Genomic DNA, 26,294 nt, shown 5'->3' on the forward strand with positions numbered 1-26,294 from the left:
ATCCAAGTCTGCACCGTTAGTGAGAGCTTCATTTCGGTTAACCGCGCTGCAGAAAACTTGCACCCCACTGATTCCTAGCTCCCTATACTTATACAGCCAATTCACACCCAATTAACCCTTAAATCTCCTATCCATTACCAGTACCCACATCCCATTAGGACTGAAAGATCCCTTCACACCTCATTTGGGCTGAATTGGATACAGTCAGTTCTTCTATAAACGATCATTGCCTTCTTGTGCAACCCCACGTTGTAGAAAAATCCGGCTTTAGAAACAGCGCTTTAAGTGTTGGTGATGTAATCAGCTTACAGCCAGCACACGTTTTTAAAGTTCGCGCTTTGGAATCAGTGTCCCTCAGTTTCGTCGATTGCGTTACAGTAAATTCATGTTAACGAAACACATGTTATATCAGAAGAATCTGTATTTTATAAAACAGTATTTAAGTCTGGGCTGGGTGGGAGTGGGTTAATTTATCTAAAATTCAGTTCCAGGCCCAAACCTGCCTCAGACCCACCTAGTTCTAGCTTCTACCTACTCCTGTCGAATGCAGTTTATAAAACGGAATACCAATAATGGTTTAGCCTGTGCTGTAAATAACTCTATTAAGAATCCTGTTGTAAGTCAGATGTTACCAACCTCAACAAAGCAATTCATTTCATTCCAGGTCAATCTTTACTTCAAGAGTGTACTGATTGCATTTGATGTACCATTACTTTTGCAGAAGGGGATTGGTTAGCTCGGTTGGCTGGATTTCTGGGTTGCAGTGTGGAGTCAATAGAATGGGTTCAATTCTGGTGCTGGCTGAGCTGACCATGAAGGAATTTCCTTCTTAACCTCTCCCTTTGTCTCAAATGTGGTGACCCCCAGGTTAAACCATCACCTCCCCTGTAAGGGAAGAGGAGCCTGGAGGATGATGGTGAATTTACCTTGATTTTTGCAAACAGTGGGGTCACCAAGGTTTACATAGCCCGTAAATAAAAGCATGGTGTCAGTGCAAATTGTCTGTAACGTAAGCCCACATAAATTTTCGCTCATTCCCGTTTTAATAGATACAGACATTCTGGGAAAAGCTGATACATGAACCAACAATGAGTTTGTGTACACTCAACAGAGCCTGCTCCAAAGCACTGCTGCCTATCTTACATGAGAGTAGGAACAGGCCATTCAGACACTTGAACCATTCAGAGCGATGGCATCTGATTTATGGCCAAGCTCCAAATCCCTTAATACTTTTGCTTAACCATACAATTATCTGTCTCTAATTCTGCATCAACTACCATTTGTGGAAGAGGGCTATAAACCTCAACCACCTCTTGTATGTCCAAGTGCTTCCTTACATATCTCCTGATTGGTTTAGCCCTAATTTTCAGACAGTGGTTGCCTAGTTCTGGAATCTCCAACCAGTGGGAATAGTTTATTTTTATCTACCCTGTCTTTTCCTGTTGAGGTTGTGAAGACTTTGATCAGATCACCCCTGAACCTTCTAAATTCTTCGGCAGTTTCCATTGCTGTCTGCTTCAGACTGATGTAGCCGGTTTACGCCCAATCCTCAGACACATACAATTAAAAGGGATGGTTTCACAGGGCCAGGTTCTTTCAAAGCAAAATAGGAGTTGACAAGAATTGTGATGAGCCTTAGATTTCTCGGTGTCTGCTGTCTGAAATTAAAGGGGAGATCTGACTCGTGTTGATTTATTAGCACAGCGCTGTCCTCTTCAAAGCAATGAAAAAGAAGGCGAAAGCCAAACAATCCTTTATGTGTCAGTGCTCTGCGCTGAGCGCAGAAAAAAGCTTTTGCCTTTTATCTGCATCTTTAAATTCCACCAGCTCAATTTGTGAGATGTTTTGTGGTGTTTGGCTTGGGGGTTTTATTGGCTGATAAGCCGTGGATGCTTTAGGTTATGAGTTTTCAATGGAAATGGAAACAACCAGTGAATACAAAGCCATGGGGATAAAAGTGAAATGGAAAGAACAGATAAAAATTAAAACTGAATTCATGACCGCTTTACTGATGAAGATAGCAATGTGGTGCCCGTGGACTTGCGAACCATTTAGCATTTTTATTGACGCAGAAAGGTTTTGATTTATTATTATCACATGTACTGAGAAACAGTTAAAAGTATTAGTGTGTGTGCTATCTCAGCAAATCATCCCTTACATAAGTCCATCAGGGTAAGTGAACGGAGTGCAGAATATAATGTTACAGCTACACAGAAGGTGAGGAGAGAGATCAACCCTAATACATGAGAGATCCATTCATAAGTCTGATAACAGCAGGGAAGAAGCTGTTCTTGAATCTGTTGGCATGTGTTTTCAAACTTTTGGATCTTTTGCCCGATGGGAGAGGGTGGAAGAGAGTATCACTGGGGTCGGAGGGGTGTTAGATTATGTTGACTGCTTTCTGGAAGGAGAGAGAAGTCAAGATGGAGTCAGTGGATGAAAGACTGGTTTTCGTGATGGACTGGCACCTTTAATTAAAGAATTACAGAGGAGGAGTTGGTTTGATTTGATCAGGGTTGATCAGTAATCTGTTGTGGTAGAACACAGAACTGTACAGCACAGGAATGGGCTCTGCAACTCACATTGAGGTTCTTTGCACAAAGTTCAGTTTCCATTGCAGGTAGAGAAGATAGTAGTTCACTGGGGATCTCCTCCAAGCCAGCTTGTACATGAGCCGATTGTGTCGAACAGTTCTCAGAATGAAGGGACAGTCGTAGAGTCATACATTTGGAAACAGACCATTTGGTCCAACCGATCCATGGTTCCCCTCATGATTGTTCTCTTGTTGAAGAGGGACCACGGATAAGGTGCACACCGAATGAAATGGGGTGCAGCACGTCCATTTCAAGCCAAGACCACTTCACCCTTGAGTAAGTGCTCCATTCGAAGGCACTAAAGGACGAGCACTGGCCTTGCCAGTGATCCCGACCTGAAAGAATTCAGCATTAAGGTCACGGACCAGTTCCTGCTCCCGACACCACAGGGACCTGGATGTGAGTCTGAGAAAGAATGGACGAATAGAGTCTTCCTCGCTCTCCTGACTGAAAGAGTCCTTTGTGAACAGATTTGAAGTTTGTGAAATCTCAGCTCCATTACCAGGAGACCAAAGTGGACAGTTCAAAGCTGCACAGAGTTGCAACATAAATTGGTACCAAGCTGGCAATTTTGTTGAGAAAGGTTAAATAGGTGAGCATTGTACTGTTTGACTATAATTACAGAGGTAGTAGGAGGTATTCTTTCTCTGTGGGGTCACAGATGTGTTGTTAAGAATGGCAGAAATGGCCTTAGTGTGTGTTTGATACAGGAATGACTATGCTTATATCAGAAGCAGCGTGTGCTCTCTCCCTTAGCATTGACATCTCTAACATTGGTCGGCAGAAAAAAGATGAGTTTTTTTTGTAAGGAATAAGGGTGGCATGGTGGCTCAGTGGTCAGCACTGCTGCCTCACAGCGCCAGGAACCTGGGTTCGATTCCAGCCTCTGTGTGGAGTTTGCACATTCTCCTTATGTCTGTGTGGGTTTCCTCCCAGAGTCCAAGGATGTGCAGGTTAGGTGGATTGGCCTTGCTAAATTGCCCCGAGTGTTCAAGGATGTGTAGTTAAGGTGTATTAGTCGGGGGTAAATAATTCAGCAGACATTTTATTATCCAGCACCTCTGGGACCAAGAGTGTACCAGTTGCTCAACTATTCTGGATAATGAAGAAGTTCACAGAATCAATGTAAAAACACACACAAAAGTAATAGAAACATTGTGCAGAGGGTATACACATTGCTCTTATACTTTAGGTTACAGCATAAGTCACTTAAATAATAATAATGCAGCTCTGTCTGAAATAAAACTTACCGTAAGAAAGCCCTTACTCACACACTGTGGTAGATCACAGAATTTGAGGAGAAATTGACTTGAAATTGAATCAACTATTGATTTTCCATTGGATTGAACAAGTATATCTATATTGAGGTAAATAAATTTAATTGGGACAGATTTTTCCCAGTTCACCGATGGTGCTGGTTGAAACAAAGTTTCCGGGGCAATGATTTTGATCATCTCCACTGCTTCTGCATAATAATTTACTGAAAATGGAGTGAAAGAGGTAACCACCCACTTTATCTCTTCTTGCACAGGATGCCAAGCTCCGGGAGTTGTTGGATGTCGGAAATCAGGGGAGTCGCCTGGAGAACAGGATGGTCACCGTGGTTTATGGCCCGGATTTGGTTAATATTTCCTATCTCAACTTCATGGCCTTCCAGGAAGACGTAGCAAAGGTACATTAAGCATTCCCAAGTTCCCGTGCTCCATTGGAGTCAAGTGTGTTCAGAATCCCAGTGTTAAGTTTCCTGAGAGTTCTATCTTGTACCTTTCAACCAGCTGGTCAGTACCTGCCATTGGCCTGGTCAATATTGCCTCAAAGTGAATCGAAAGACCGCGGAGCTAGCTTCAGATCTCCATGACCTCAGTACGGTGCAGCCAAACTAGTTCCAAACTTGAGATGTCCCTTGTAGTTTAAAGATAAATAAGATAGCGGGTGTAAATCATATCCTTTTTTTAATTTTCCATAATTATTTTCTTTTGGTTTTGTCTGGGTAACATAGTTATTTTCATCCAGAATGCCCTACCCAAAAATACCCTAAGACGCAGCAGAAAAAGGTCATCCAGCCTATTGAGTTAATTCTGCCATTCAATGAGATCATGGCTGATCTAATAATCCATAACTCCACTCTCCTGCCTTTTCCCCTTAACCCTCGATTCCCCTACTGATTAAAAGAAACTCTATCTTAGCCTTGAATGTACTTAACGACCCAGCATTAACAGTCCACTGTGACCCTGCTGTTGAAAACTGGGCCCAGTATGTGGAAAGGTTGCAATTTTTTCTTCCCCTCCACCCCGGCAAAATGACATTGGCACTGATGTAAAGCAGCGAGTAATCCATCTGACTGCTTGTGGACCCGCAGCATTTTTGGTTATAAGGGGCTTAACTTTTCCAGAGGCACCAGACACTTAACAAACAAAACAACCCCGTGGTAAAATATCCCACAGATTGTCTACCCTCAGAGAGAAGAAATTCCTCAACTGTCTTAAATATCCAATGCCTTCATCAAATATTATGCCCTCTGGTTCCAGACTACCCCACAAAGGGATACAACCTGGTAAACTGATTCAAGAGTGCGGCTTTTGCAATTGCACAGGAGGATCAACAGTGAAGTTCACTGTCATTCCTGCACTAAAACTGACAATGACTGTGGGAGTCTCCATGTGCACAGAGTAATGTGGAAATCCAGAAATTTGCACCATTAATTCTGCGCTCATCCTGAGAGTGGGTCGTCGAGGTCCCTCCTTATGGGAATCCTTAAAATAATCAATCGGCGAAAGGGCAGAAAGGCCCACTTTCCCCGGCGTTAATCACGCTATAAAAACCCTCGAAAAAATTATACCAAATTGAATAATATGAAACTGTTGAGAGTGTGGTGCTGGAAAAGCGCAGCAGGTCAGAGCAGTAGGAGAATCGACGTTTCGGGCTCTTAATGAAGGGCTTTTTGTCTTTGATAGTTATGCTTCTGTCTTAATCTGATCACGACTAATTAACTGATTTGGAATTTGACCTGAATCCCAGCCCCACTGAGATCTACAGCATAGAATAAGGCCCTTTGGCCCATCGGGACCACACCAGTCAAAAGTGCCCACCTAACTATTCTGTTCTACTCCATTTACCAACACTTGCTTCATCGCCTTGGCATCAAAAGTGCACATCCAAAATCTTCTTAGTTTTGCCTCTCCCACTCTCCCAGGCAATGAATTCCAGATTGCCACCACCTTCTGGGTGAACATTTAATTCCTGACATCCCTCTAAACTTTCTGCTTGCTGCTCCCTGCTCGCTGGTCTTGATCACTCCATCATGTGGAGCAGTCTCTCCCCACCTCCCTTATCTGAACCCCTCATAATTTTATACATCTCAATCATGTCCCTCTCAATCTCCCCAGCTGTCAGGAATACAACCCTCGACTGTCCAATTTCTCTTCATAATGGAAGCTCTCCAGCCCAGGCAGCATCCTGGTAAATCTCCCCTGCACCCTCTCCAGTATAACCATGTTCCTCCTGTAATACGCTCCCAGGTACTCACTCACGGGTATCATGGGAAACTGGATAAGGACTTCCCTTTATATTTTAATGTAAAAGCTGTCAAAAGCTGCTCAAGGTTTGAATTGAACCTTCATCGGATCCTGTCACTTTGTGGTACCCGACCAGCCCATGTGTTGCACACATAATTGTGTTTCAGTACTCCATGGTTCATAGTCTCTGCATTGTAGGGATAAAAACAGACAATGCTGGAAATATTTTAGCTGGGCAGGCAGCAACTTTGAAGAGAGAAACAAGGCGTTTCAGATTGACAACTTGCTTGTCTGCCTGAGCTGCCCAGTGCTTCTCGTGTTTTCTGTTTTGATTTCAGATTCCTAGCACCCGCAGTGTTCTGCCTGTCTGTTGCAGGGAATAGTTTAACAACGGGTCTTGGTTTTATACATTTGGAACAATTGCATCTCTAGGTTTTCCCATGACCTCTTGTGGACAGATTTAGTGGTTACAGTAGGCATGTTTGCCAGGAAGGCATGTAAACAAAACTTGCTGCAACATTCTTAAAAAGATTAGCTGGAAGCAATTTTCTGGAACACAATGTCAGTGGTGATTTATGTCAGCAATGGTTTTAACTCCATTCATTCTGATTTCAGCAAAGCACAAATTATACAGGGTAATGCAGTTTTATAAATCTCTTTTTATGCTTCCACGCAGTAATCTCTCATGCCAATGCACATATTACATTCTCAGTCCAAACTTTAGGCCATCATTGCCACTATTAGAGCATCACTGTCTGGAGGTTATACTCATTGATAAAACATATGGGCAGCATTACAGATTATAATACGAAAAACGGTAGTGAAAAATATGTTTCCCAGCTACTGGAAAATGTTGCAAAACTTGAGAGTTCAGAAAAGATTTACAAGGATGTTGCCAGGGTTGGAGGGTTTGAGCTATAGGAAGGGGCTGAACAGGCTGGGGCTGTTTTCCCTGGAGCGTCGGAGGCTGACGGGTAACCTTATAGAGGTTTATAAAATTATGAGGGGCATGGATAGGATAAATAGACAAGGTCTTTTCCCTGGGATGGGGGAGTCCAGAACTAGAGAGCATAGATTTAGGGTGAGAAGGGAAAGATTGAAAATAGATATAAGGGGTAACTTATTCATGCAGAGAGTGGTACGTGTATGGAATGAGCTGCCAGAGGAAGTGGTGGAGGCTGGTTCACTTACAACATTTAAAAGGCATCTGGATGGGCACATGAATAGGAAGGGTTTAGAGGGATATGGGCCAAATGTCAGCAAATGGGCCTTGATTAATTTAAGATATCTGGTGGTCCTTGACAAGTTGGACTTTTTTTTTTAGATTACTTACAGATTAGATTACTTACAGTGTGGAAACAGGCCCTTCGGCCCAACAAGTCCACACCGACCCGCCGAAGCACAACCCACCCATACCCCTTACCTAACACTACGGGCAATTTAGCCTGGCCAATTCACCTGACCCGCACATCTTTGGACTGTGGGAGGAAACCGGAGCACCCGGAGGAAACCCACGCAGACACGGGGAGAACGTGCAAACTCCACACAGTCAGTCGCCTGAGGCGGGAATTGAACCCAGGTCCCTGGCGCTGTGAGGCAGCAGTGCTAACCACTGTGCCACCGTGCCACCCAAGGCATCTGAAGCATCTGTTTCCGTGGTATACATCTCTGTGACTCTACATGAGTTGGGATTTATACAATGCCTGTATTTGTTAAGCTAAACCTCACATGTTTTTAAACAGCTTTATCAATTTATCCTGCTGCTTTTAAATATTTATTTATGCAAACCCTCAGGTCTCTCTGCTTTTCAGCCCCCTTTCAAATTTTACTCCAGAGTCTATTTGCCTTATTCCTTGTCAGTTTGCTCACCATTCCACCTTAAACTGCGTGTGCCATTTGTCTGACCCTTCTATCTGTCTACCTCTGATTTATCTGGACCTTGCTCACATCCCCCTGACTGTCCTCCACTTCACCATCATCTGTTTTCAACTTCTGCTTCACAGATAACTCTTGGCTGAATGTGTGTCTGCAGATCAGTGCCGTGGGATCTCTCAAATCTAAATGAGGTCCCCTAAGCCTGTGGTTGAAGGGCAGTGCCGCTGAGAGAGCAGGACTCTTTCAGCACTACCAAGCACAGCGGGTCAAGATTAACTTCTCAAGTTGGGGGTGTGCGATGGGACTTCCACTATCTTCTGCCTCAGGTTGGAATGCAACCCCAATTCCCAGCAACGTTCGCCCTACTCCCTCCGATGTCCCTGAGGAGTTGAACGTTTGAATCTTTGGCACTATCAGCAAACACATGAATTCGGCAATAACAACACATTCTCAAAAGGGCCTGGGTGGACCAGTTTGACATCACAAGACTCTCTCTGCCTCCATTTACTGGCCTAATGAGAATTGGCTAATGCATTTCTAGTATAAAGTGCCATGTAATTGCATGCTAATTATATTTAATTGTAGGCAGATGGTGGCCATTAACTCTCCCTATAAATAATCTTTGCCTTGAGCTGTAGTTGCTAGGTCAGAAGGTGCTTACTTATAATCTGTAACTGCCTAAATAAATGTTTATTGTATGTAAAGATTGGCTCCAGTTTTAGATTAGACTTACAGTGTGGAAACAGGACCTTCGGCCCAACAAGTCCACACCGACCCGCAACCCACCCATACCCCTACCTAACACTACGGGCAATTTAGCATGGCCAATTCACCTGACCCGCACATCTTTGTGACTGTGGGAGGAAACCGGAGCACCCAGAGGAAACCCACGCAGACACGGGGAGAATGTGCAAACTCCACACAGTCAGTCGCCTGAGTCGGGAATTGAACCCAGGTCTCAGGCGCTCTGAGGCAGCAGTGCTAACCACTGTGGCACCGTGCCGCCCCAAACTGCGGTTGTACAGTGGTTGTACAACCAGTTGTATACTGGTTCAACGGGGTCTCTGGAATGGAGTGTTGCACCCTGACTCAATGGACTGGCCTTAATGGAACATAAAATCACCATTATACAATCATTTATTTCAAAACAGCAAGCCAGTTCTTCATTTGTCCTTGTGTTCAGATGAAAGCAGCTGGATAAAATCTTAGTCTTCATTAACCTCTGTCCGTCCTCTGTGCAGGGCGTGTTGATAATTAAGCAGGCCATCCCTTTTAGTGAGCTACTGCTCCCACAAACACTTAACGTTGATTGTGAAAAGGGCTCTTGTGATACAGTGGCAGTGTCCCGAGCTTTAGGTCAGGAGATACATGTTCAAGTCCCATCTGCTGCAGACCGTGCACAATAACATCTCTGAATATGGTGATTTAGAAAATGATAACGATAAGGATTGAAAAAATAAGTGGCCTGTGCAAAAGTATTTAGCATTTGATACATTTCTTTTAAAAAATGTATAAAAAACAAGATTTGGAGAGAGTCATATGTGTTTAGTGGCGGGAGGGGTGGGGTGTGCAACATGGTGGCTCAGTAGTTAGCACTGCTGCCTCACAAATGCCAAGGACCCAGGTTCAATCCAGCCTTGGGCAACTGTGTGGACATTCTCCCCATGTCTATGTGGCTTTCCTCCAGGTCCTCCAGTTTCCTCCCACAATCACAAAGATGTGCAGGTTAGGGTGGATTGGCCATGCTAAATTACCTATAGTGTCCAGGGATGTGTAGGGCGGATTAGCCATGGTGAATGCAGGGTAACAGGGATGAGGTAAGGGGATGGGGTCTGAATGGGATGCTTTTCAGAGGGTCGGTGTGCACTCGATGGGCCAAAGGGCCTGCTTCCACACTGTAAAGATTCAATAATTAGCTCTGCATGGTTCCTTTGTGAGCAGTAATAGCTGCAACCATCAAAAGACCTAATGAAACCACCAATCCCCAGGCAACTATGGCATCAGCCAGGAATTTCACCCAAACTTAGTTTTTGGATTAGATTCCCTACAGTGTGGAAACAGGCCCTTCAGCCCAACAAGTCCAGACAGACCCTCCGAAGAGTAACCCACCCAGACCCATTTCCCTCCAAATGATGCACCAAACACTATAGGCAATTTAAGGATGGCAAATTCACCTGACCTGCACATCTTTGTGACTATGGGAGGAAACCAGAGCAAACCCACACAGACACAGGGAGAACGTGCAAACTGCACTCAGCCTGAGGATTGGAATCAAACCCAGGACCCTGGTGCTGTGAGGCAGCAGTGCTAACCACTGAGCCACCATGCCACCCTAAATGTCTCACACGAGTTTTTAAGCACTACCTTGAAAGTAAAGTCTTTAGCTGTAAGTAAATGGTTCAGTATAGATTGGGAGGTACTTAAAAATTGGAAATTGAAGGCAACCAATACATAAAAATGCAGGCTTGACGTCTCGCATATGTTGGAGTGGCGAACTAAACCATTCACACCAAACACAATGCTTTGAGCTCCTGCATTCAGCATTCTGCACTAGTTTGTTGCAAAGCCATTCAACAGATTAAGTGTTGACAGTTGAGATCATGCAATTACTTACTTAATGTCATAATTGCTTAATCTTTCAGGGCAACAGACAGAACTCAAGAGGAATATTGATGCTTTGTCATTAGCTCCTTGGCAAGTTATTTTGTAGCAATTCAGCTGTTCTGAATTCAAGTAACTATCTTTGTAAAACTTCTATTGTTCTAATAGAATGGAATCCCTATTATGTGGAAGCAGGCCATTTGGCCCATCAAGTCTACACTGACCCTTTGAAGAGCATCCTGCCCACACCCAGCCCCTATCCTTTCCCCATAACCCTGCATTTATCATGGCGAAACCCAACTAGCCTGCACATCCTGGACTCTATGGGGCAATTCAGCATGGCTAATCCACCTAGCCTGCACACCCTGGACACTATGGGGCAATTCAGCACGGCTCATCCACCTAGCCTGCAGAGCTTTGGATTGGAGGACTATACCCAAGCACCCCAGGGAAACCCATGCAGAATGTGCAATCACCACAGTCACCCGAGGCTGGAGTTGAACCCAGGTTCCTCGCGTTGTGAGGCAGCAGTGCTAATCATATGAAAATGTGTGCACATTCAGTTTTGCAGCCATTTCTGTGTTTATTTTGTAGAATGGAAAATAGAATCCGTAGAGCATGGAAGCAGTCTACATGGCCTACTGAGTCCCCACCGACCCTCCGAAGAGCTTCCCACCCACCGCCCCACCCTACCCCTGTAACCCTACATTTCTCACAGCTAACCCACCTAGCCTACACAACCCCATGACACAATGAGGGCAATTTAGCATCAGCAAACCATCTAACCAGCACATCTTTGGGTTGTGGGAGGAAACCAGAGCTGACCCATGCAAACACAGGGAGAATGTGCAGACTCTACACAGACAGTCACCTGTCAATTTGTCCACCTCCCCATCCCAGAGTCCATGCCTGACTACAGCCCAGTAGGAATGGTCAATGAAGGGCCCTTGTGGGTTATTGAAGGAGCAGGATGTCAAGAGTTGTATCACAAGCACCACTGACTTCAACCACTGTGTGCCCCCCACCCTGTTGGTACCTGATCTGAGATGAGCCACTTCAGCTGAGGACAGTGAGGAAGCCAGTGGTGACCAGTGTTCCCTGGGGACTGGAGATGTGCCCAATGCACCACTGAAGGAGCTGGCCATCTACAGTTTCGAAATCAAGAAAAGTTCCTTTCTTCTGACGGCAGGCACCGTTGGTAAATGCACCATCAGTACAGAACAATTGAGTTTCAGGGTTAATTTGGCTTGCCTTAAATTGGCTAAGGAGTTCAAATCAACTGCAGTCCGTAACTGAATACAGAAAGTAAGCCACCAGTATTGGAGTGACCCCTGCTGGCAAATGTGGAGACGCTTTTCAAGGATAGCACTGAGCCCAGCTGTGGTTTTTTTTTAAAAATGGGATTTCGTACTGAACTAAGTCCACCAAGTCCAGTATCCCTCTATGTACACATGGAGAGTCCTTGATTCTGATCCAGCTCCCACAGTGACCAGAACCTCTAACACCCCGGTTATATCTGTCAGCCAGGGCTCCCCGTTTGGGGCTGTTAATCTGGTCCAATCAGGGAACTCATATTCTGTGACGTCCACCTGGATGACCTTGTTAAAAATCACTGCACCCCTCCCCCTCTGAGTCCAAGGATGTAGGCGCAGTTCTTTTCTTTTTGTTGTCCCTCCCCGGGGCATTTTAGCACTGGGCCAAGTTGCTCTGATTCTGTCTCAGATAGAGGCAGTGTGTAACACACCGTAGCTCATCTCTTGTGCCCAGAGTGTTTCGGAAGGAATTCATTCTCTTCTTCAGTCATCGAAGCATCGTCAGCCACCACGCCCACCTCAAATTCCGAGATATCCTCAATGCCTGACAGAGAGGGGGACCCCATGGGTCCCAGAACAGCTGCCGATGAGCTAAGCATGTTCTGCTCCCTCGCCTGGCTTGTGAGTTTGCAGCTTTCATCTGCTCCATGGGCTTGTTCAGGACCATCACTGAACTTTATACATCACTGGACCTGGCCTCCTGTCAACCATGTCCCTTACCCACCATGCAGGGTCATTCCCATAGTTCCTACACAAGACTTTGTCCTCTGAAGTTAACTGCAGAGTCTTGTGTCCGGCATTGGTATTTCTGATGCTGTTTCACCCCACCCCCCTGAGACCTGCGACTCATCTCCCCATTAGCGACTCTGCTAGAGCTATCCCTGTGGTTGCATGAGGGTGGGGGGGGTGCTCCTACAACGAAATAGGAACCGGGACAGTTTGGTATCTAGTAAAGCTGCAGGCGGTTTCTTTAAACCTGCCTTCAAAGTTTGGACTGCTCTTTCTGCCAGGCCATTGGATGATGGATGGAGTGGAGCTGTCCTTAAACATTATATCCCAAGTCACTTTCAGAAATACTCAAATTCCCTGCATGTAAACAATGGCCCATTATATGTGACCAACATTAATGGGAGTCAGTGTATTGCAAAAGACACAGGCGGCTTTTTGATCATCATCTCGTGTTTGACAAATGAACTCTCTGCATATCCAGCTGCTTTGAGTGGGCGGCCAATGACTAAGAACACTGAGCCCATGAAAGGACCGGTGTAGTCGATGTGTTACACTCCAGGGTTTACCCAGCCTTTCCCACGAACATGGGGGAGATGCTGTCATTAATTTTTGTCCTTGTTTGCACTCTGGACACTGCCCCATGAATGTGGCTGTTGACATCCAATCCTGGCCACCGGACAACATCTTCACTTTGGAAACCCCTTGCTGTCCCTGGTGGAGGTGCCCCTTTGCTCGGGACCATCCCTCTTGCTCCCTGTAATAATACGCCGTCCTCGACAGTGATCTGGTCTCTCCGGGTCCGAAAAGGTTTCAATTCTGGCTGTGACCGCCCTTTGGTTTCCCCCATCACCACCCAGTGTTCCAGTTTTACCAGGACTGGATCTTTGTGCATCCCCAAAGTCTGATGGAGTCAGCTGTGACTGGAAGTGTGCCCTGACCCTAATGGTCTCTTCCAGTGGTGGCACCACCGGTGTGGGTCTGCCAGTGTGAGGCGGCTCAGTGTATCTGCATTTCTTCTTGGCCTCCCAGACAGTATACTGGCAGCAGCTGATCTTAAAGGAAACTTCAACCATTTGGCTGAGGCTTTGTTTTCAGGTTTTGCTGTGGGCTGACCTAGAATCCCTCTGATCAGGATATGTCCTGAGTGAGGCTTTTGTTAAAGTGGTGTTCCCCAAGCTCAGTTGGACTGGTGAGGGTATCCACTTCAGTTGGAATACCCTGGAGCTCTTATGGTCCAGTTGTTACATTTTCTAATGGTAGAGTCAGTCGTGATGCCTGTTTGAAGTGCTGTTGGTCTTCAGCTGGTAGCTGCTTTTGCATGGTTATATCATTAATCACATGTATCAACTAGTCTCTCAGCATCTCATTAAGAATGAAACCAAAGTCACATACCTCTTCCTGTTGTCTTAACCCAGTCAAAAATCCCAATAGGGATTCCCCGCTTCTTGAATTGCCGGATAAAAATGACAGCGTCTCAGAATTAGGGGAGGCTTAAGGTCGTAATACTCCTTAACTAAATCTGTCAACCCTTGAAAGGTTTTGGTATTTGGTGCCTCAGGGAAAGTTAGCTCCTAATAACCAAAAAAGCTGCGGGTCCACAAGTTGTCAGGAGAATTACTCGAAGCTTTTCATCTGCCCCTATGTCTTTTGCCCGGACAAAATAATAGTTTTTCCATATACTGGGGTCAGTCTTTGCCAGCAGAATCAAATGAGTCAAGCTTCCCAAGTAATGGCATGATGCCAGAAATCCTTACCTCAATTCAAAGATGATTCTTGTGACCAGATTTCTTCTGCATCATTCTACTCTCTCACCATCACTGAAATCACCCCACAAAGGCCGGTATTCATCACCAAGTCACCTTTTATTTACATATGGAGAGTCCTCGACACTAATCCAGCTCCTCAGAGCCAACTCTCAGTGTGAACCAAATTACCAGCCCCAGTCAGGGAACTCATATTCTGTGAGGTCCACCTGGCTGACCTCATTACAATCACTACAGTTACCTCTCCCTAATTCTCTTCTCAAAATTGGTGGTGGGCTATCCCCTTGGACTGTGCCAGTCAATACATAGATCATCATAGAATCTCTACAGTGTGGAAACAGGCCCTTCGGCCCAACAAGTCCACATTGACCCTCCGAAGAGTAACCCACTTAGATCCATTCCCCTACCCCATAACTCTACATTTACCCCTGACTAATGCACTGAACTTACGCATCCCTGAACACTATAAGCAATTTAGCCAATTCACCTCAGCTGAGCATTTTCGGACTGTGAGAGGAAACCGGAGCACCTGGAGGAAACCCACTTAGACACGGGGGGATGTGCAAACTCCACACAGACAGTCACCTGAGGCTGGAATTGAACCCGGGTCCCTGGCGCAGTGAGGCAGCAGTGCTAATCGCTGAGCTCCATGCCACCCCTTACAGTGTGGGGACACTCTCAATTCTGTCAGGAAGCTTGGTGCTATATTCTAAACCAGCAACACTGAAGGAATGGGGATGCCATTCCAAGTCAGGATGGCGAGTGGATTGGAGGGGAGCTCACAGGTGGCGATGTTCCCATTTGTCTGTTGCCCTTGTGCTTTTAGATGGTAAAGGTCCATGTGTTCAGAAGCTTGTATTGAAGGAGCCTCGGTGGGTTGAAGCAGTGAATCTTGTAGATGATTCACCCAGCTGCCGCTTCTCACCATTGGTGGAGAGCCATGAGGGTGCCAAATAAGCAGACTGCTTCTTCCTGAATGGTGGCAGACTTCTCGAGTGTTGTTGATCTGGGCAAGCGGGCAGCATTCCGTCACATTTCTGACGGTGTCTTGCAGGGAGTCTGGAGGCGAGTTACTCCCTGCACAGTTCTCAGTCCTCTTCTTCTAGCCAGAGTGTTCATGTGGCTGTTCCAGTTCCATTTCTGGTCTGTGATTGTTGTGGAAGGGCTTCAGGACTCTGGAGCAATCTTGTGGTGATGTCATGGAGCTACTCCTCACTGGGCGTAAGTAACACATGGTGGGCGGAGTTAAGAAAGAGCAGTGGAAAGAGAAACGTGGAACAGACCAATTAACATCAGGTGGGAGCTATGTTTTGGAATTGTCTTTCATTAAATGGCTGTGAGATTATAGACTGGTATAAATCTGAATACCATGTGTTGCAGTATTTAGTCTTCATACTTAATGAACAGATTTACAAGAAGCCCATGCCAAAAGATTGCTCCTGACGTTACCCTCTGCTCAAGCATTCTGCCTTGGAAGTGGATATAAAACCGTACAGTAAACAAATGGTAACTTCCCAAGAACATGAATTCTCCTGCACTCAAATAGTTAGCTCTTCAGAAGATGAGGGGAGAAAATTGGATGGAAAATACAGCCTAAAATTCATAAAACTTTGATGGGAGACCATAATACCTCTCAAGAATAGCCTTTGATCTTGGCCAGACATGTGGGGAAGAGTGAGAGAGGAGTCGTATTTAAAGTTACCAGAAAAATGCATTGAGATAAAATGTAGTTTATTTTATTGTAAACAGTGAGACTGCGTGTTTATTATAATTGGAGAGAGACAAATGACTGATTATACATTTGCTGAGTTGTTCGATCTTTAGAAAGGCTGTTAACCCAGAGAGGCAATAACCATCCTCGTGGCACTTAAATCAAAACAAACGTGCTGAAAACACTCAGGAGGCCAGGCAGTATCTGAGAGAAAAGGGGGAATTAATGTTTGTCTGGATCATCCTTTCAACTGATGAACAGCATGTATGAAGGAACAGAACAAAGGGACAGAGGCACATATCCATACAAGCACATATCTGCACAATACCTTTGTGGGAAGCAGAGAGAGTTCAACAGTTCAGGTTATGTTATCCTTGACTGATTATGTAGGAAAGCACCTCAATTTCAGTTTAAACACACTTCAGTGGTTTGCTTTTAAGTATTGACTTTAATAGTTTTATAACTGCAATTTTCTCTTCAACAGGAAGCGTTGATGATGTGGGAAAGATGGCTGCCTGTGGAAATTCTTTTGTGGGGTGGGGGGAGTCAGGATGTAATGACTGGGGCAAGAACCATATGTTGGGGGTGAAACCTACTTCTGCATCTCTCAGGAGACACATTGCCACCAGACCCTGCTCAATTCCATCTTTGTTTTTGCCCCGCATTTCTACATGTCCCTGCATCTCCCCTACACACACAAACACCCCCATAACTATGTCAGCCATTCGCACACCCTTCCCTTTCTCCTATCGTCTCATACAAATAACACGTATGCTACCCAGCCACTTAACCATCCCTGCTCTTCACTTAATACCCAAGGTGATGGCAACTGAAGGGTCTACCCCAAATTCAATGGTGGCCTTCCTGAACATTCTTGAGAGATATTATGGTCTCCCATCAAAGTTTTATGGTACAGTGGCTCAGTGGTTAGCACTGCTGTCTCGCAGCACCAATGACCCAGGTTCGATTCCAGCCTCGGGTGACTGTCTGTGTGGAGTTTGCACATTCTCCCTTTGTCTGCGTGGCTTTCCTCCCACAGTCCAAAGATGTCCAGGTTAGGTGGATTGGCCTTGCTTAATTGCCCAATAGTGTTCAGGGATGTATAGGTTAGGTGCATTAATCACGGATGGGTTACTCTTCTGAGGCAGTAGTGGGTACTGGAGATTAGAATCAAGATTAGAATGGTGCTGGAAAAGTACAGCAGGTCAGGCAGCATCCGAAGAGCAGGAAAATCGATGTTTCGGGCAAAAGCTTTACTCCTCTGAGAGTCACTGTTGATTTGTTGGGCTGAAGGGCCTGTTTCCACACTGTAGGGATTCCATGATTCCATTCTATGATTGATTCTCTCAGACCTGAAATATACAAGATTCTTAACTTGTAGATACAGAGAGGTTGTTTCCCCTCATGAGAAGGTCCTGGACCAGTGGACATCATCTCAAAACAAGGTGGAGCCCACTTAAGACAGAGATGAGGAGGAATTTCTTCTCTCAAAGGGTAGTGAATCTGTGGAATTCTTCACTGCAGAGGGTTGATGAGGCTTGGGTCATCAAGTGTGATTAAGGCTAAGATGGTCAGATATTAAATCAGTACGGGAACCAAGGGTTATGGGGGGAAAGGCAGGAAAGTGGAGTTGGAGATCGGCCATGATATATTTGAATGGTGGGGCGGGCTGAATGGCCTACTTTTGCTCCTATGTCTGATGGCCCTGTGACAGCATCCCTTCACCCTCAGAACGTGGACTCTTTTCAAATCATGTAGCACCTCTATGACTCCCAGACAGAGAGAGTCAAGATAGACTGAATGGTCTACTACCTCTTCTTCCATGTGTTATGGTCTTAATCTCCATTGCTGAGATTAACTCTCAAATCCCCACTTGTTACAACATGGCCTTGGATTCCGCCATCTTGTCCCCTGCACCTCTAACACTCTTGTTTATGAACTTTAACAGATTGCTTCTCGCTCCAGCAACATTCTTTCTTCTTGCTAATACCGATTTACTTCCTTCCCATTCTCATTTTGTTTGCCACAGCCACATAAAGGTAAGCATCTAAGCTTCTTGATTACAGAGTGTTACTATTGCCATTGCCCTCCCAGTGGCCCATGTGAAGAGATTATTCAGGAGCAAATGAATTCATATCAGTTAACTGGAGCATAGTTATAAGTAGCACAGTCTGGCCATTTGCTCCATCAAGTCCGTGACAGCATTCAAGTATGATTTTAGCACCTCAGTGTCAGTTCTTCACTCCCATTTGCTTTATTTGTGTATTCAAAGTTACAGAAATTCTTTGTTGTGTTTGATGCATAAAACAATGTGCCCTGCTCTCTATGTTAGTGGAGGTGGCTTATAGGTGCGATACGTTCACGTTTGTCGGGCCAGTGTGGATTTTGAGTAGTTATTTGTCAGTGCAGGCTGGACGGTATGTTCTATGGTTCTGTTGTCACCTTCTAAAGTTGGCCTGAGAGCTACTAACATTCGGAAAATACCCTCCCCTGTTTGTGTATTCCAGGAATGGACTGATGCATTATTCAGCCTGGCAACTAACCTGTTAGCACAGAACAGATCAAGGGACACTCTGTTGCACAAAGTGTAAGTTTGATCACTGTCCTTTTTGTTCTATTGCTTATGTTTAACTGGTTTCAGTATTTCCTGAAACACTGACAACATCGCAACTGTAAACTTGCTGTAACTTTGTTCCGACAAGTGAATCAGTACCGTGGGATTCAGAACAATCATCTCATGGACTGAATTCAGTATTGTAGAATTTGCCCTTGTGTGACAGCAAGAAGTATGTTGAAGGCCTGTACACTTCTGCTTTTCATTGATTTCACGTTCGCCAATTTGCTGTCTTCCTTTCCTCAATTAGTGGCTGCTAGTTTTCTTTGACTGTGACGACAATTAGGCTTTACCATCAGTACAATGAGGCCTAACTTGAATTGAGTCAAATAAAAATCAAAAGAACCGCAGATGCTGTAAATCAGAAACAAAAACAGAAATTGCTGGAAAAGCTCAGCAGGTCTGGCAGCATCCGTGGAGAGAAATCAGAGTCAGTGTTTCATGTCCATTGAGTTGAATTAGCTTTATTGTCACATGCACTCAAATGAGTGCAGTGAAAAGTTTACAAGTTACCACTTACAGCACTGGAATATTTTGGGGGTCCGGCTAATTTGGATATTTGAAAGGCAAGGCATTTTCCCCGGGGTGGGGGAGTCCAAAACTAGAGGACGTAGGTTTAAGGTGAGAGGGGAAAGATTTAAAAGGGACGAGTGAGATGCCACCGGGTTCAGCTCCCAGACCCTAACTATTTACAGTCTCTATTCATTATTTCTATGTTGGTAAGGAATGATATTCAGTCCCTTGCGCAGGAAAACCTAGAATCAGGGGATGTAGGGTCAGTATGGATAGATCTGAGAAATTCTAAGGGTAGAGAGACCCTGATGGGAGTTATCTACAGGCCCCCAAGCAGTAGTCTAGATGTAGGGTGTAAGTTGAATAAGGAGCTGAAATTGACCTGTCACAAAGATGTTACTACAGTTGTTATGGGGGATTTCATCATGCGGGTAGACAGTGAGAATCAGGATGGTAATGGACCCCAAGAAAGGGAGTTTGTGGAGTGCCTCCGAGATGGATTCTTAGAACAGCTGGTGCTGGTGCCGACCAGGGAGAAGGCAATTCTGGATCTGGTGTTGTGCAACGAATCGGATTTGATCAGGGACCTCAAAGTGAAGGAGCCATTGGGAAGTAGTGACCATAATACAATAAGCTTCAATCTGCAATTTGAAAAGGAGAGGGTACAATCGGAAGTGACAATATTTCTGTTGAATAAAGGGAACTATGGAGCTATGAGGGAGGAGCTGGCCAAAGTTCAATGGTGCAATACCTTAGCAGTGTTGTAACAATGGCAGGTATTTCTGTGTATAATGCAGAAGATGCAGGATCAGTTCATTCCAAAAAGGAAGAAAGATCCTAAGAGGAGGCAGGGGTGGCCGTGGCTGATGAGGGAAGTTAAGAAACATATAAAGTTAAAAGAGAAAAAGTATAACATAGCAAAGATAAGTAGGAAAACGGAGGACTGGGAAGCTTTTAAAGGACAACAGAGGATTATTGAGAAGAAAATACCCAGTGAAAAAATGAGGTATGAAGGTAAACTGGCCAAAAATATAAAGGAGGATAGTAAAAGCTTTTTTAGGTATGTGAAAGGAAACAAAATGGTTAAGGCTAAAATTGGGCCCTTGAAGACAGAAACAGGGGAATATATTACGGGGAACAAAGAAATGGCAAAAGAGTTGAATTGGTACTTTAGATCTGTGTTCACTGGGGAAGACACAAGCAATCTCCCTGAGGTAATAGTGGCTGAAGGACCTGAACTGATGGGAATTTATATTTGCCAGGAATTGGTGTTGGAGAGACTGTTAGGTCTGAAGGCTGATAAGTCCTCGGGCCCTGATGGTCTCCATCCCAGGGTACTGAAGGAGGTGGTTCTAGAAATCGTAGATGCATTGGTGATCATTTTCCAATGTTCTATAGATTCAGGATCAGTTCCTGCGGATTGGAGGGTGGCTAATGTTGTCCCACTTTTTAAGAAAGGAGGGAGAGAGAAAGCAGGAAATTATAGACCAGTTAGTCTGACTTCAGTGGTGGAAAAGATTAGATTAGATTAGACTTACAGTGTGGAAACAGGCCCTTCGGCCCAACAAGTCCACACCGACCCGCCGAAGCGCAACCCACCCATACCCTTACCTAACACTACGGGCAATTTAGCATGGCCAATTCACCTGACCCGCACATCTTTGTGACTGTGGGAGGAAACCGGAGCAGCCGGAGGAAACCCACGCAGACACGGGGAGAAAGTGCAAACTCCACACAGTCAGTCGCCTGAGTCGGGAATTGAACCCGGGTCTCTGGTGCTGTGAGGCAGCAGTGCTAACCACTGTGCCACCGTGCCGCCCTAATTTGCTGGAGTCAATTGTAAAGGATGAAATTACGACACATCTGGATAGCAGATACAGGATAGGTCAGAGTCAGCATGGATTTATGAAGGGGAAATCATGCTTTAGGCACATGGGCCTAAACTGCTCAGTCCCTCTTCATGAGACAAATCCCTCAACTCTCGAAACAATCTAATGTATCTCCTCTGAATTGCCTCCAATGCCTCCTCAGGTAAGGGGACCAAAGTTATACACAATACTCCATGTGCAGTCTCACTAATGCAGTATACAGTTGAAGTAACACTTGCCTACTTTTACACACCATTCCTTTAGCAATAAGTATCAAAGTTCCATTTGCCTCGCATACTAACTTTCTGCTTTTCATGCACAAGAACACCCAGATCCCTCTGCACTGACGCACTCTGAAGTTTCTCTCCATTTAGATAATAAGTTGCCTTTCTATTCCTCTGACAAAAATAGACAACCCCACACCTATCCATGTTAACTTCATCTGCCAAACTTTGGCTCTTTCACCTAATGATCCATATCCATTTATAAATTTCTTATTTCTTTATTGCAACTTACTTTCCCACTTACTTTAGTGCCATCTGCAAATTTGGTGATAGCACATTCTTCCCCTGAATCCAGTCGAGATAACAATAGACAGTAGGTGCAGGAGTAGGCCATTCTGCCCTTCGAACCTGTACCACCATTCATTATGATCATGGCTGATCATCCTCAATCAGTATCCTGTTCCTGCCTTATCTCCATAACCCTTGATTCCACTATATTTAAGAGCTCTATCCAACTCTTTCTTGAAAGTGTCCAGAGACTTGGTCTCCATAGCCTTCTGTGGCAGAGCATTCCACATACCCACCACTCTCTGGGTGAAGAAGTTTCTCCTCAACTCTGTTCTCATTGGTCTATCCGTATTTTAAAACTGTGTCCTCTGGTTCAGGACTCACCCATCAGTGAAAACATGCTTCCTGCCTCCAAAGTGTCCAATCCTTTAATAATCTTATACGTCTCATTCAAATCCCCTCTCAGCCTTCTAAACTCAAGGATATACAAGCCCAGTCGCTCTAATCTTTCAACGTAAGATAGTCCCGCCATTCCAGGAATTGACCTCGTGAACCTATGCTGCATTCTCTCAATAGCCAGAATGTCTTTCCTCAAATTTGGAGACCAAAACTGCACAAAATATTCCAGGTGCGGTCTCACCAGGGCCCTGTACAGCTGCAGAAGAACCTCTTTGCTTCTATACTCAATCCCTCTTGTTATGAAGGCCAGCATGCTATTAGCTTTCTTCGCTGCCTGCTGTACCTGCATGCTTGCTTTCATTGACTGATGTACAAGAACACCTAGATCTCGTTGTACTGCCCCTTTATCTAACTTGACTCCATTTAGGTAGTAAGCTGCCTTCCTGTTCTTGCAACCAAAGTGAATAACCATACATTTATCCACATTAAACTGCATCTGCCATGCATCTGACCACTCACCTAACTTGTCCAGGTCACCCTGTAATCTCCTAACATCCTCATCACATTTCATCCTGCCACCCAGCTTAGTATCATCAGCAAATTTGCTAATGTTATTGCTAATACCATCCTCTATATCTTTAACATATATTGTAAAATTTCTGATGGCTCTGGATGAGAGTAGACAGGGCAGCCAGGAACAATGTCTGACTTTTCAAGATGAGGATATTTGAATCAGTGCAATCCTTCAAAAAGTTTTCCCATTAGGAAGAAGAAACAGATTCTGCCACTTGGCTGGGAAATTGGATATCGTAAGTCCACAACATACAAGGAGGCAGGATCAGTGTTGTCGAACACGGACCAAACCTCCCCAAGACTTGGGGCTGCTGGATTCCTGTAAATTTATCTGCTTCTGCCTTTCTTCTCATCCGACTTGCAAAGTAATGATCTTCACTGCATCGCACACCAGGGGACATTGTAAAACCTTACCCATAACTAAATAACAAGCCCTTTGATGAGAGTGAGAAAATTAATATGTCAGTCTGTGTTGTAGAATCAAGCAATACAAAAGAGGCCTATCAAGTCTGTACTGCCAAAAACACACCAAATTTACAGGAGTCCCACTTTCCAGCACCTGTTAAGAGACTTCCCTCCCAGACAGTGCATTCCAAACCCCTACCAGTCTCTGAGTGAAAACCCTTTGTCTCAAGTCCCCTCTAAGCCCTGTATTCCCCTCTGTCTTGCTTTATGTAGTGTTGCCACACATATTAGGTTTGCAAGGTGACGTTAAAAAACAATTGCCCCTCCTCTGTACAGTTTGGATGAGCGTTTGCCAGCCTGCATTTGCTGAATCCTTTCCCAGTGATACCTATGACAGCTGCACTCCAGGAGTCACCGTGGAGCAATAGTTTAGAACACTGATTGATATTGCAATCCCATTCAGAGGTTCTAGATGCTGATTAATAAATTGAATCTTGCCAAGGCACAAGGCAATTGACATTGACAGGTATAATTAGCCCTGTTTATAGACTGCTGTGAAAATATTTGATCTGAATTTGAAAGAAAAATAAGTGGAATGAAAATATTGTGAGATATGTGCCACTCAAGCTCTTAGTGTATGTGGGACTCCTGTGGTGGGAACAACGATGATAAATTCAGCACTTACATTGTATTTTTGTTAGCGCACTTCATATTTGACAACACTGCATTTGCAAATGCATTCAACTCCGAATCTAACCAGCTATGCCCTTAATAAATCTCCGACCTCGACCATATTTTTTCTGAAATAAACTCCCATTAATTTTTCAGGCTAATTGCCAATTTGCAGTCCTCTAAATGGCTGGAATGGTCCAGTCACCTCTGGATCACTATCATAAGTGGTTCTCTACTTCCTCCATAGTATCGCATTAAATGAAATTCCTACTGTTGTGTCGTCCCATTCAACCCACAGTTAGCTTCTGCTTGATGAGACTGCTGAAGTGTACCAGCCAATTCTTTACTGGCATAACTTGCTCTTGATTTCCTATGTGCCTCATTTTTAATCTGAAAGGGACCTTGGGGACATCATTCAGCGTCACCAAACAATGGAAGGCGCATTGGGTTCCACACTCGATCATGGAAATGCTGCACTAATTATACATGAACTTCCACATAGGTTGCATGAGAGCTGCAAACGCAAAATGCTGCAGGCATCCAATGCACGTGGGGGGTAGGAATTACAGAGTTCACCATTTGGTAACACAGAGTTGAGTACAGCTGAAAAAGTCACAGTTTGTCAAAGCTTTTTGTCTTGCACTCGTCAGGACAATTTGCAAGAATATCAATTCAAGGAGAAACGTAACATTTATACTGCATGACAGGAGAGTGTTTTCGTGTCAGGTTTCCCTTGAATTGGTATTTTTGCAAATTGCTTCACTGAAAAGATTTAGCAGGGTGTTGCTTGAAATGGAGGGTTTGTGATATAGAAATAGACTGGAAAAACTGGGACTTTCTTCACTGGAACTCATGAGATTGAGGATAACTTTTTGAGGCTTATAAAATGATGATGGGTATAGATAAACTGAATGACTAGGACTTTTTCCCGAGGGTGGGGAATTCAAAACGAGGGGGCTTATTTTTAAGGTGAGAGGAGAGAGAGTTAAAAAGGACATGAGGGGCAATGTTTTTACACAGAATGTGGTTTGTGTGTGGAATGAACTGCCAGAGAAAGTGATGGATGCAGATACGGTTAAAAAACACTTGGGTAAGTTCATGAATAGGAAAGGTTTGGAGCGATATGGGCCAGGCTCACGCAATTGGGACAAATTTAGTTTGGGATTATGTGTGATGCGATTATGGTTGAACCGAAGGGTCTGGTTCCGCTGCTGTCGGATTCTATAAGTGCGGACTGACAAGCTTTGACAAATGCATTATTAAATGTGTCTTTATTTCAGCAACTCCCAAATTGAGGGGTTATTCGGCCTGTGATAATATGCTCAAAATGTGTCACTCTTTCAATGTTAAAAGCAGATGTTGATTGTACTTAGTTTAGAATGTGTAGTCAGTGCTTCTATTTGCTTTTGGTATCTTAATCTGATGCAGAAATGCTCATGTATTCCCTGATAATGTAAGAATCTAGGATGTGGGTAACGTGGTATTGAATGATCCAGCAGCCGTTCCTTACAGCTCCTTAATATATGCAAATATTATATTCTCAAATATCTGGGGTAACATTGAGCCATTCACTTAGAAAGAAGAGAACGCTTTCATCAGCATGTCATGCTTCAAGAGACCCAAGTAAGGATGGAGTCTGAGGCTTGTGTACCCTCAGGTCACATGCTGTGATATAGTGCTAATATCATCAACATGTCTCGGAAAGGAATAGTGACGTGTTGGTCATGTGACCATAGCACAACGGAGCAGTTATTACCATTTGCCTCACTTCAAGCTATCGGCAAAAAGGAAATGCTGTTTTTTGAGTGCCAAATTACTCTAATATCCAATACCCAACCAGTCTGGTGCCCCTACAGGGTATCTGTGAGCGATAACAACAATCTTCAGTCAAAGTCGGAAGTCACACAACACCAGGTTATAGTCCAACAGGTTTATTTAAAATCACAAGCTTTCGGAGCGCCGCTCCTTCATCTGGGGAAGTGGAGGGAGGTGCACAGGCACAGACTATGTGGAATATTTTCTATTCCAGTCCAACGCCGGCATCTCCACATCAATCCTTAGTCAGCCGGATTGACGAATTGTCACGGAGCCACACCGAGTTTAAAGCAGGAAACCGAAGTTCAGACTGAGACCATGGACTGAAAGCAAAGTAAAAATGGGAAAGATCAAAAGGAAAAGATAAAAGCAACAGAGAGAAAAAGTACAAAAAATTTTTTTTAAACAGAAAATCACAAATATACTTTGAACAGTGAAAGAATAAAGAGTTATGGTGAGAGGACGGGTAAGTGGACCTGAGTCCATGAAAAGATCAGCCATGATCTTATTGAATGGGGGGGGAGCTCATTGGGCAAGATGGCCTACTCCTAGTTCTTATATAACCTTTCATCGTTCCTTGCTGTTTCAAGGAAGTCATTTCAGATTCCAGTTTTGCGATGAACTTTTGTTGTGAAAGTTCCCCTCCTTGCTACTCTCCTGCGGCAGCTCATAGAAAGGCCATTGTGTTCAGGTTTATCCAAGAGGGGAAGAGGAGCTCCAATTGCTCCAAAGTTTCCCAGTTCAGTCACCCTGTGAGCACAGTGCACCGCTTGGTGAAAATGTATATTGGGTCGATCTCAATGAGCGGATTATTGAGGTTGG

The 26,294-nt window shown here is 44.5% G+C and overlaps 1 protein-coding gene across 2 annotated transcripts in view; it reads left to right on the plus strand.

Moving 5' to 3' along the window:
* Positions 1 to 26,294, plus strand: part of LOC132819522 (1-phosphatidylinositol 4,5-bisphosphate phosphodiesterase beta-1) — an 893,680-nt gene that overhangs the window by 490,108 nt on the left and 377,278 nt on the right. For both annotated transcript variants that reach the window (XM_060831077.1, XM_060831078.1), the window contains exons 4-5: positions 4,126 to 4,266; positions 18,609 to 18,688. In XM_060831077.1, the coding sequence (XP_060687060.1) occupies positions 4,126 to 4,266; positions 18,609 to 18,688 (221 nt within the window). The remainder of the gene's footprint in view (positions 1 to 4,125; positions 4,267 to 18,608; positions 18,689 to 26,294) is intronic.

This window comes from Hemiscyllium ocellatum, chromosome 10, assembly GCF_020745735.1.
Source record: "Hemiscyllium ocellatum isolate sHemOce1 chromosome 10, sHemOce1.pat.X.cur, whole genome shotgun sequence".
In the NCBI taxonomy this organism is placed as follows: Eukaryota; Metazoa; Chordata; class Chondrichthyes; order Orectolobiformes; family Hemiscylliidae; genus Hemiscyllium; species Hemiscyllium ocellatum.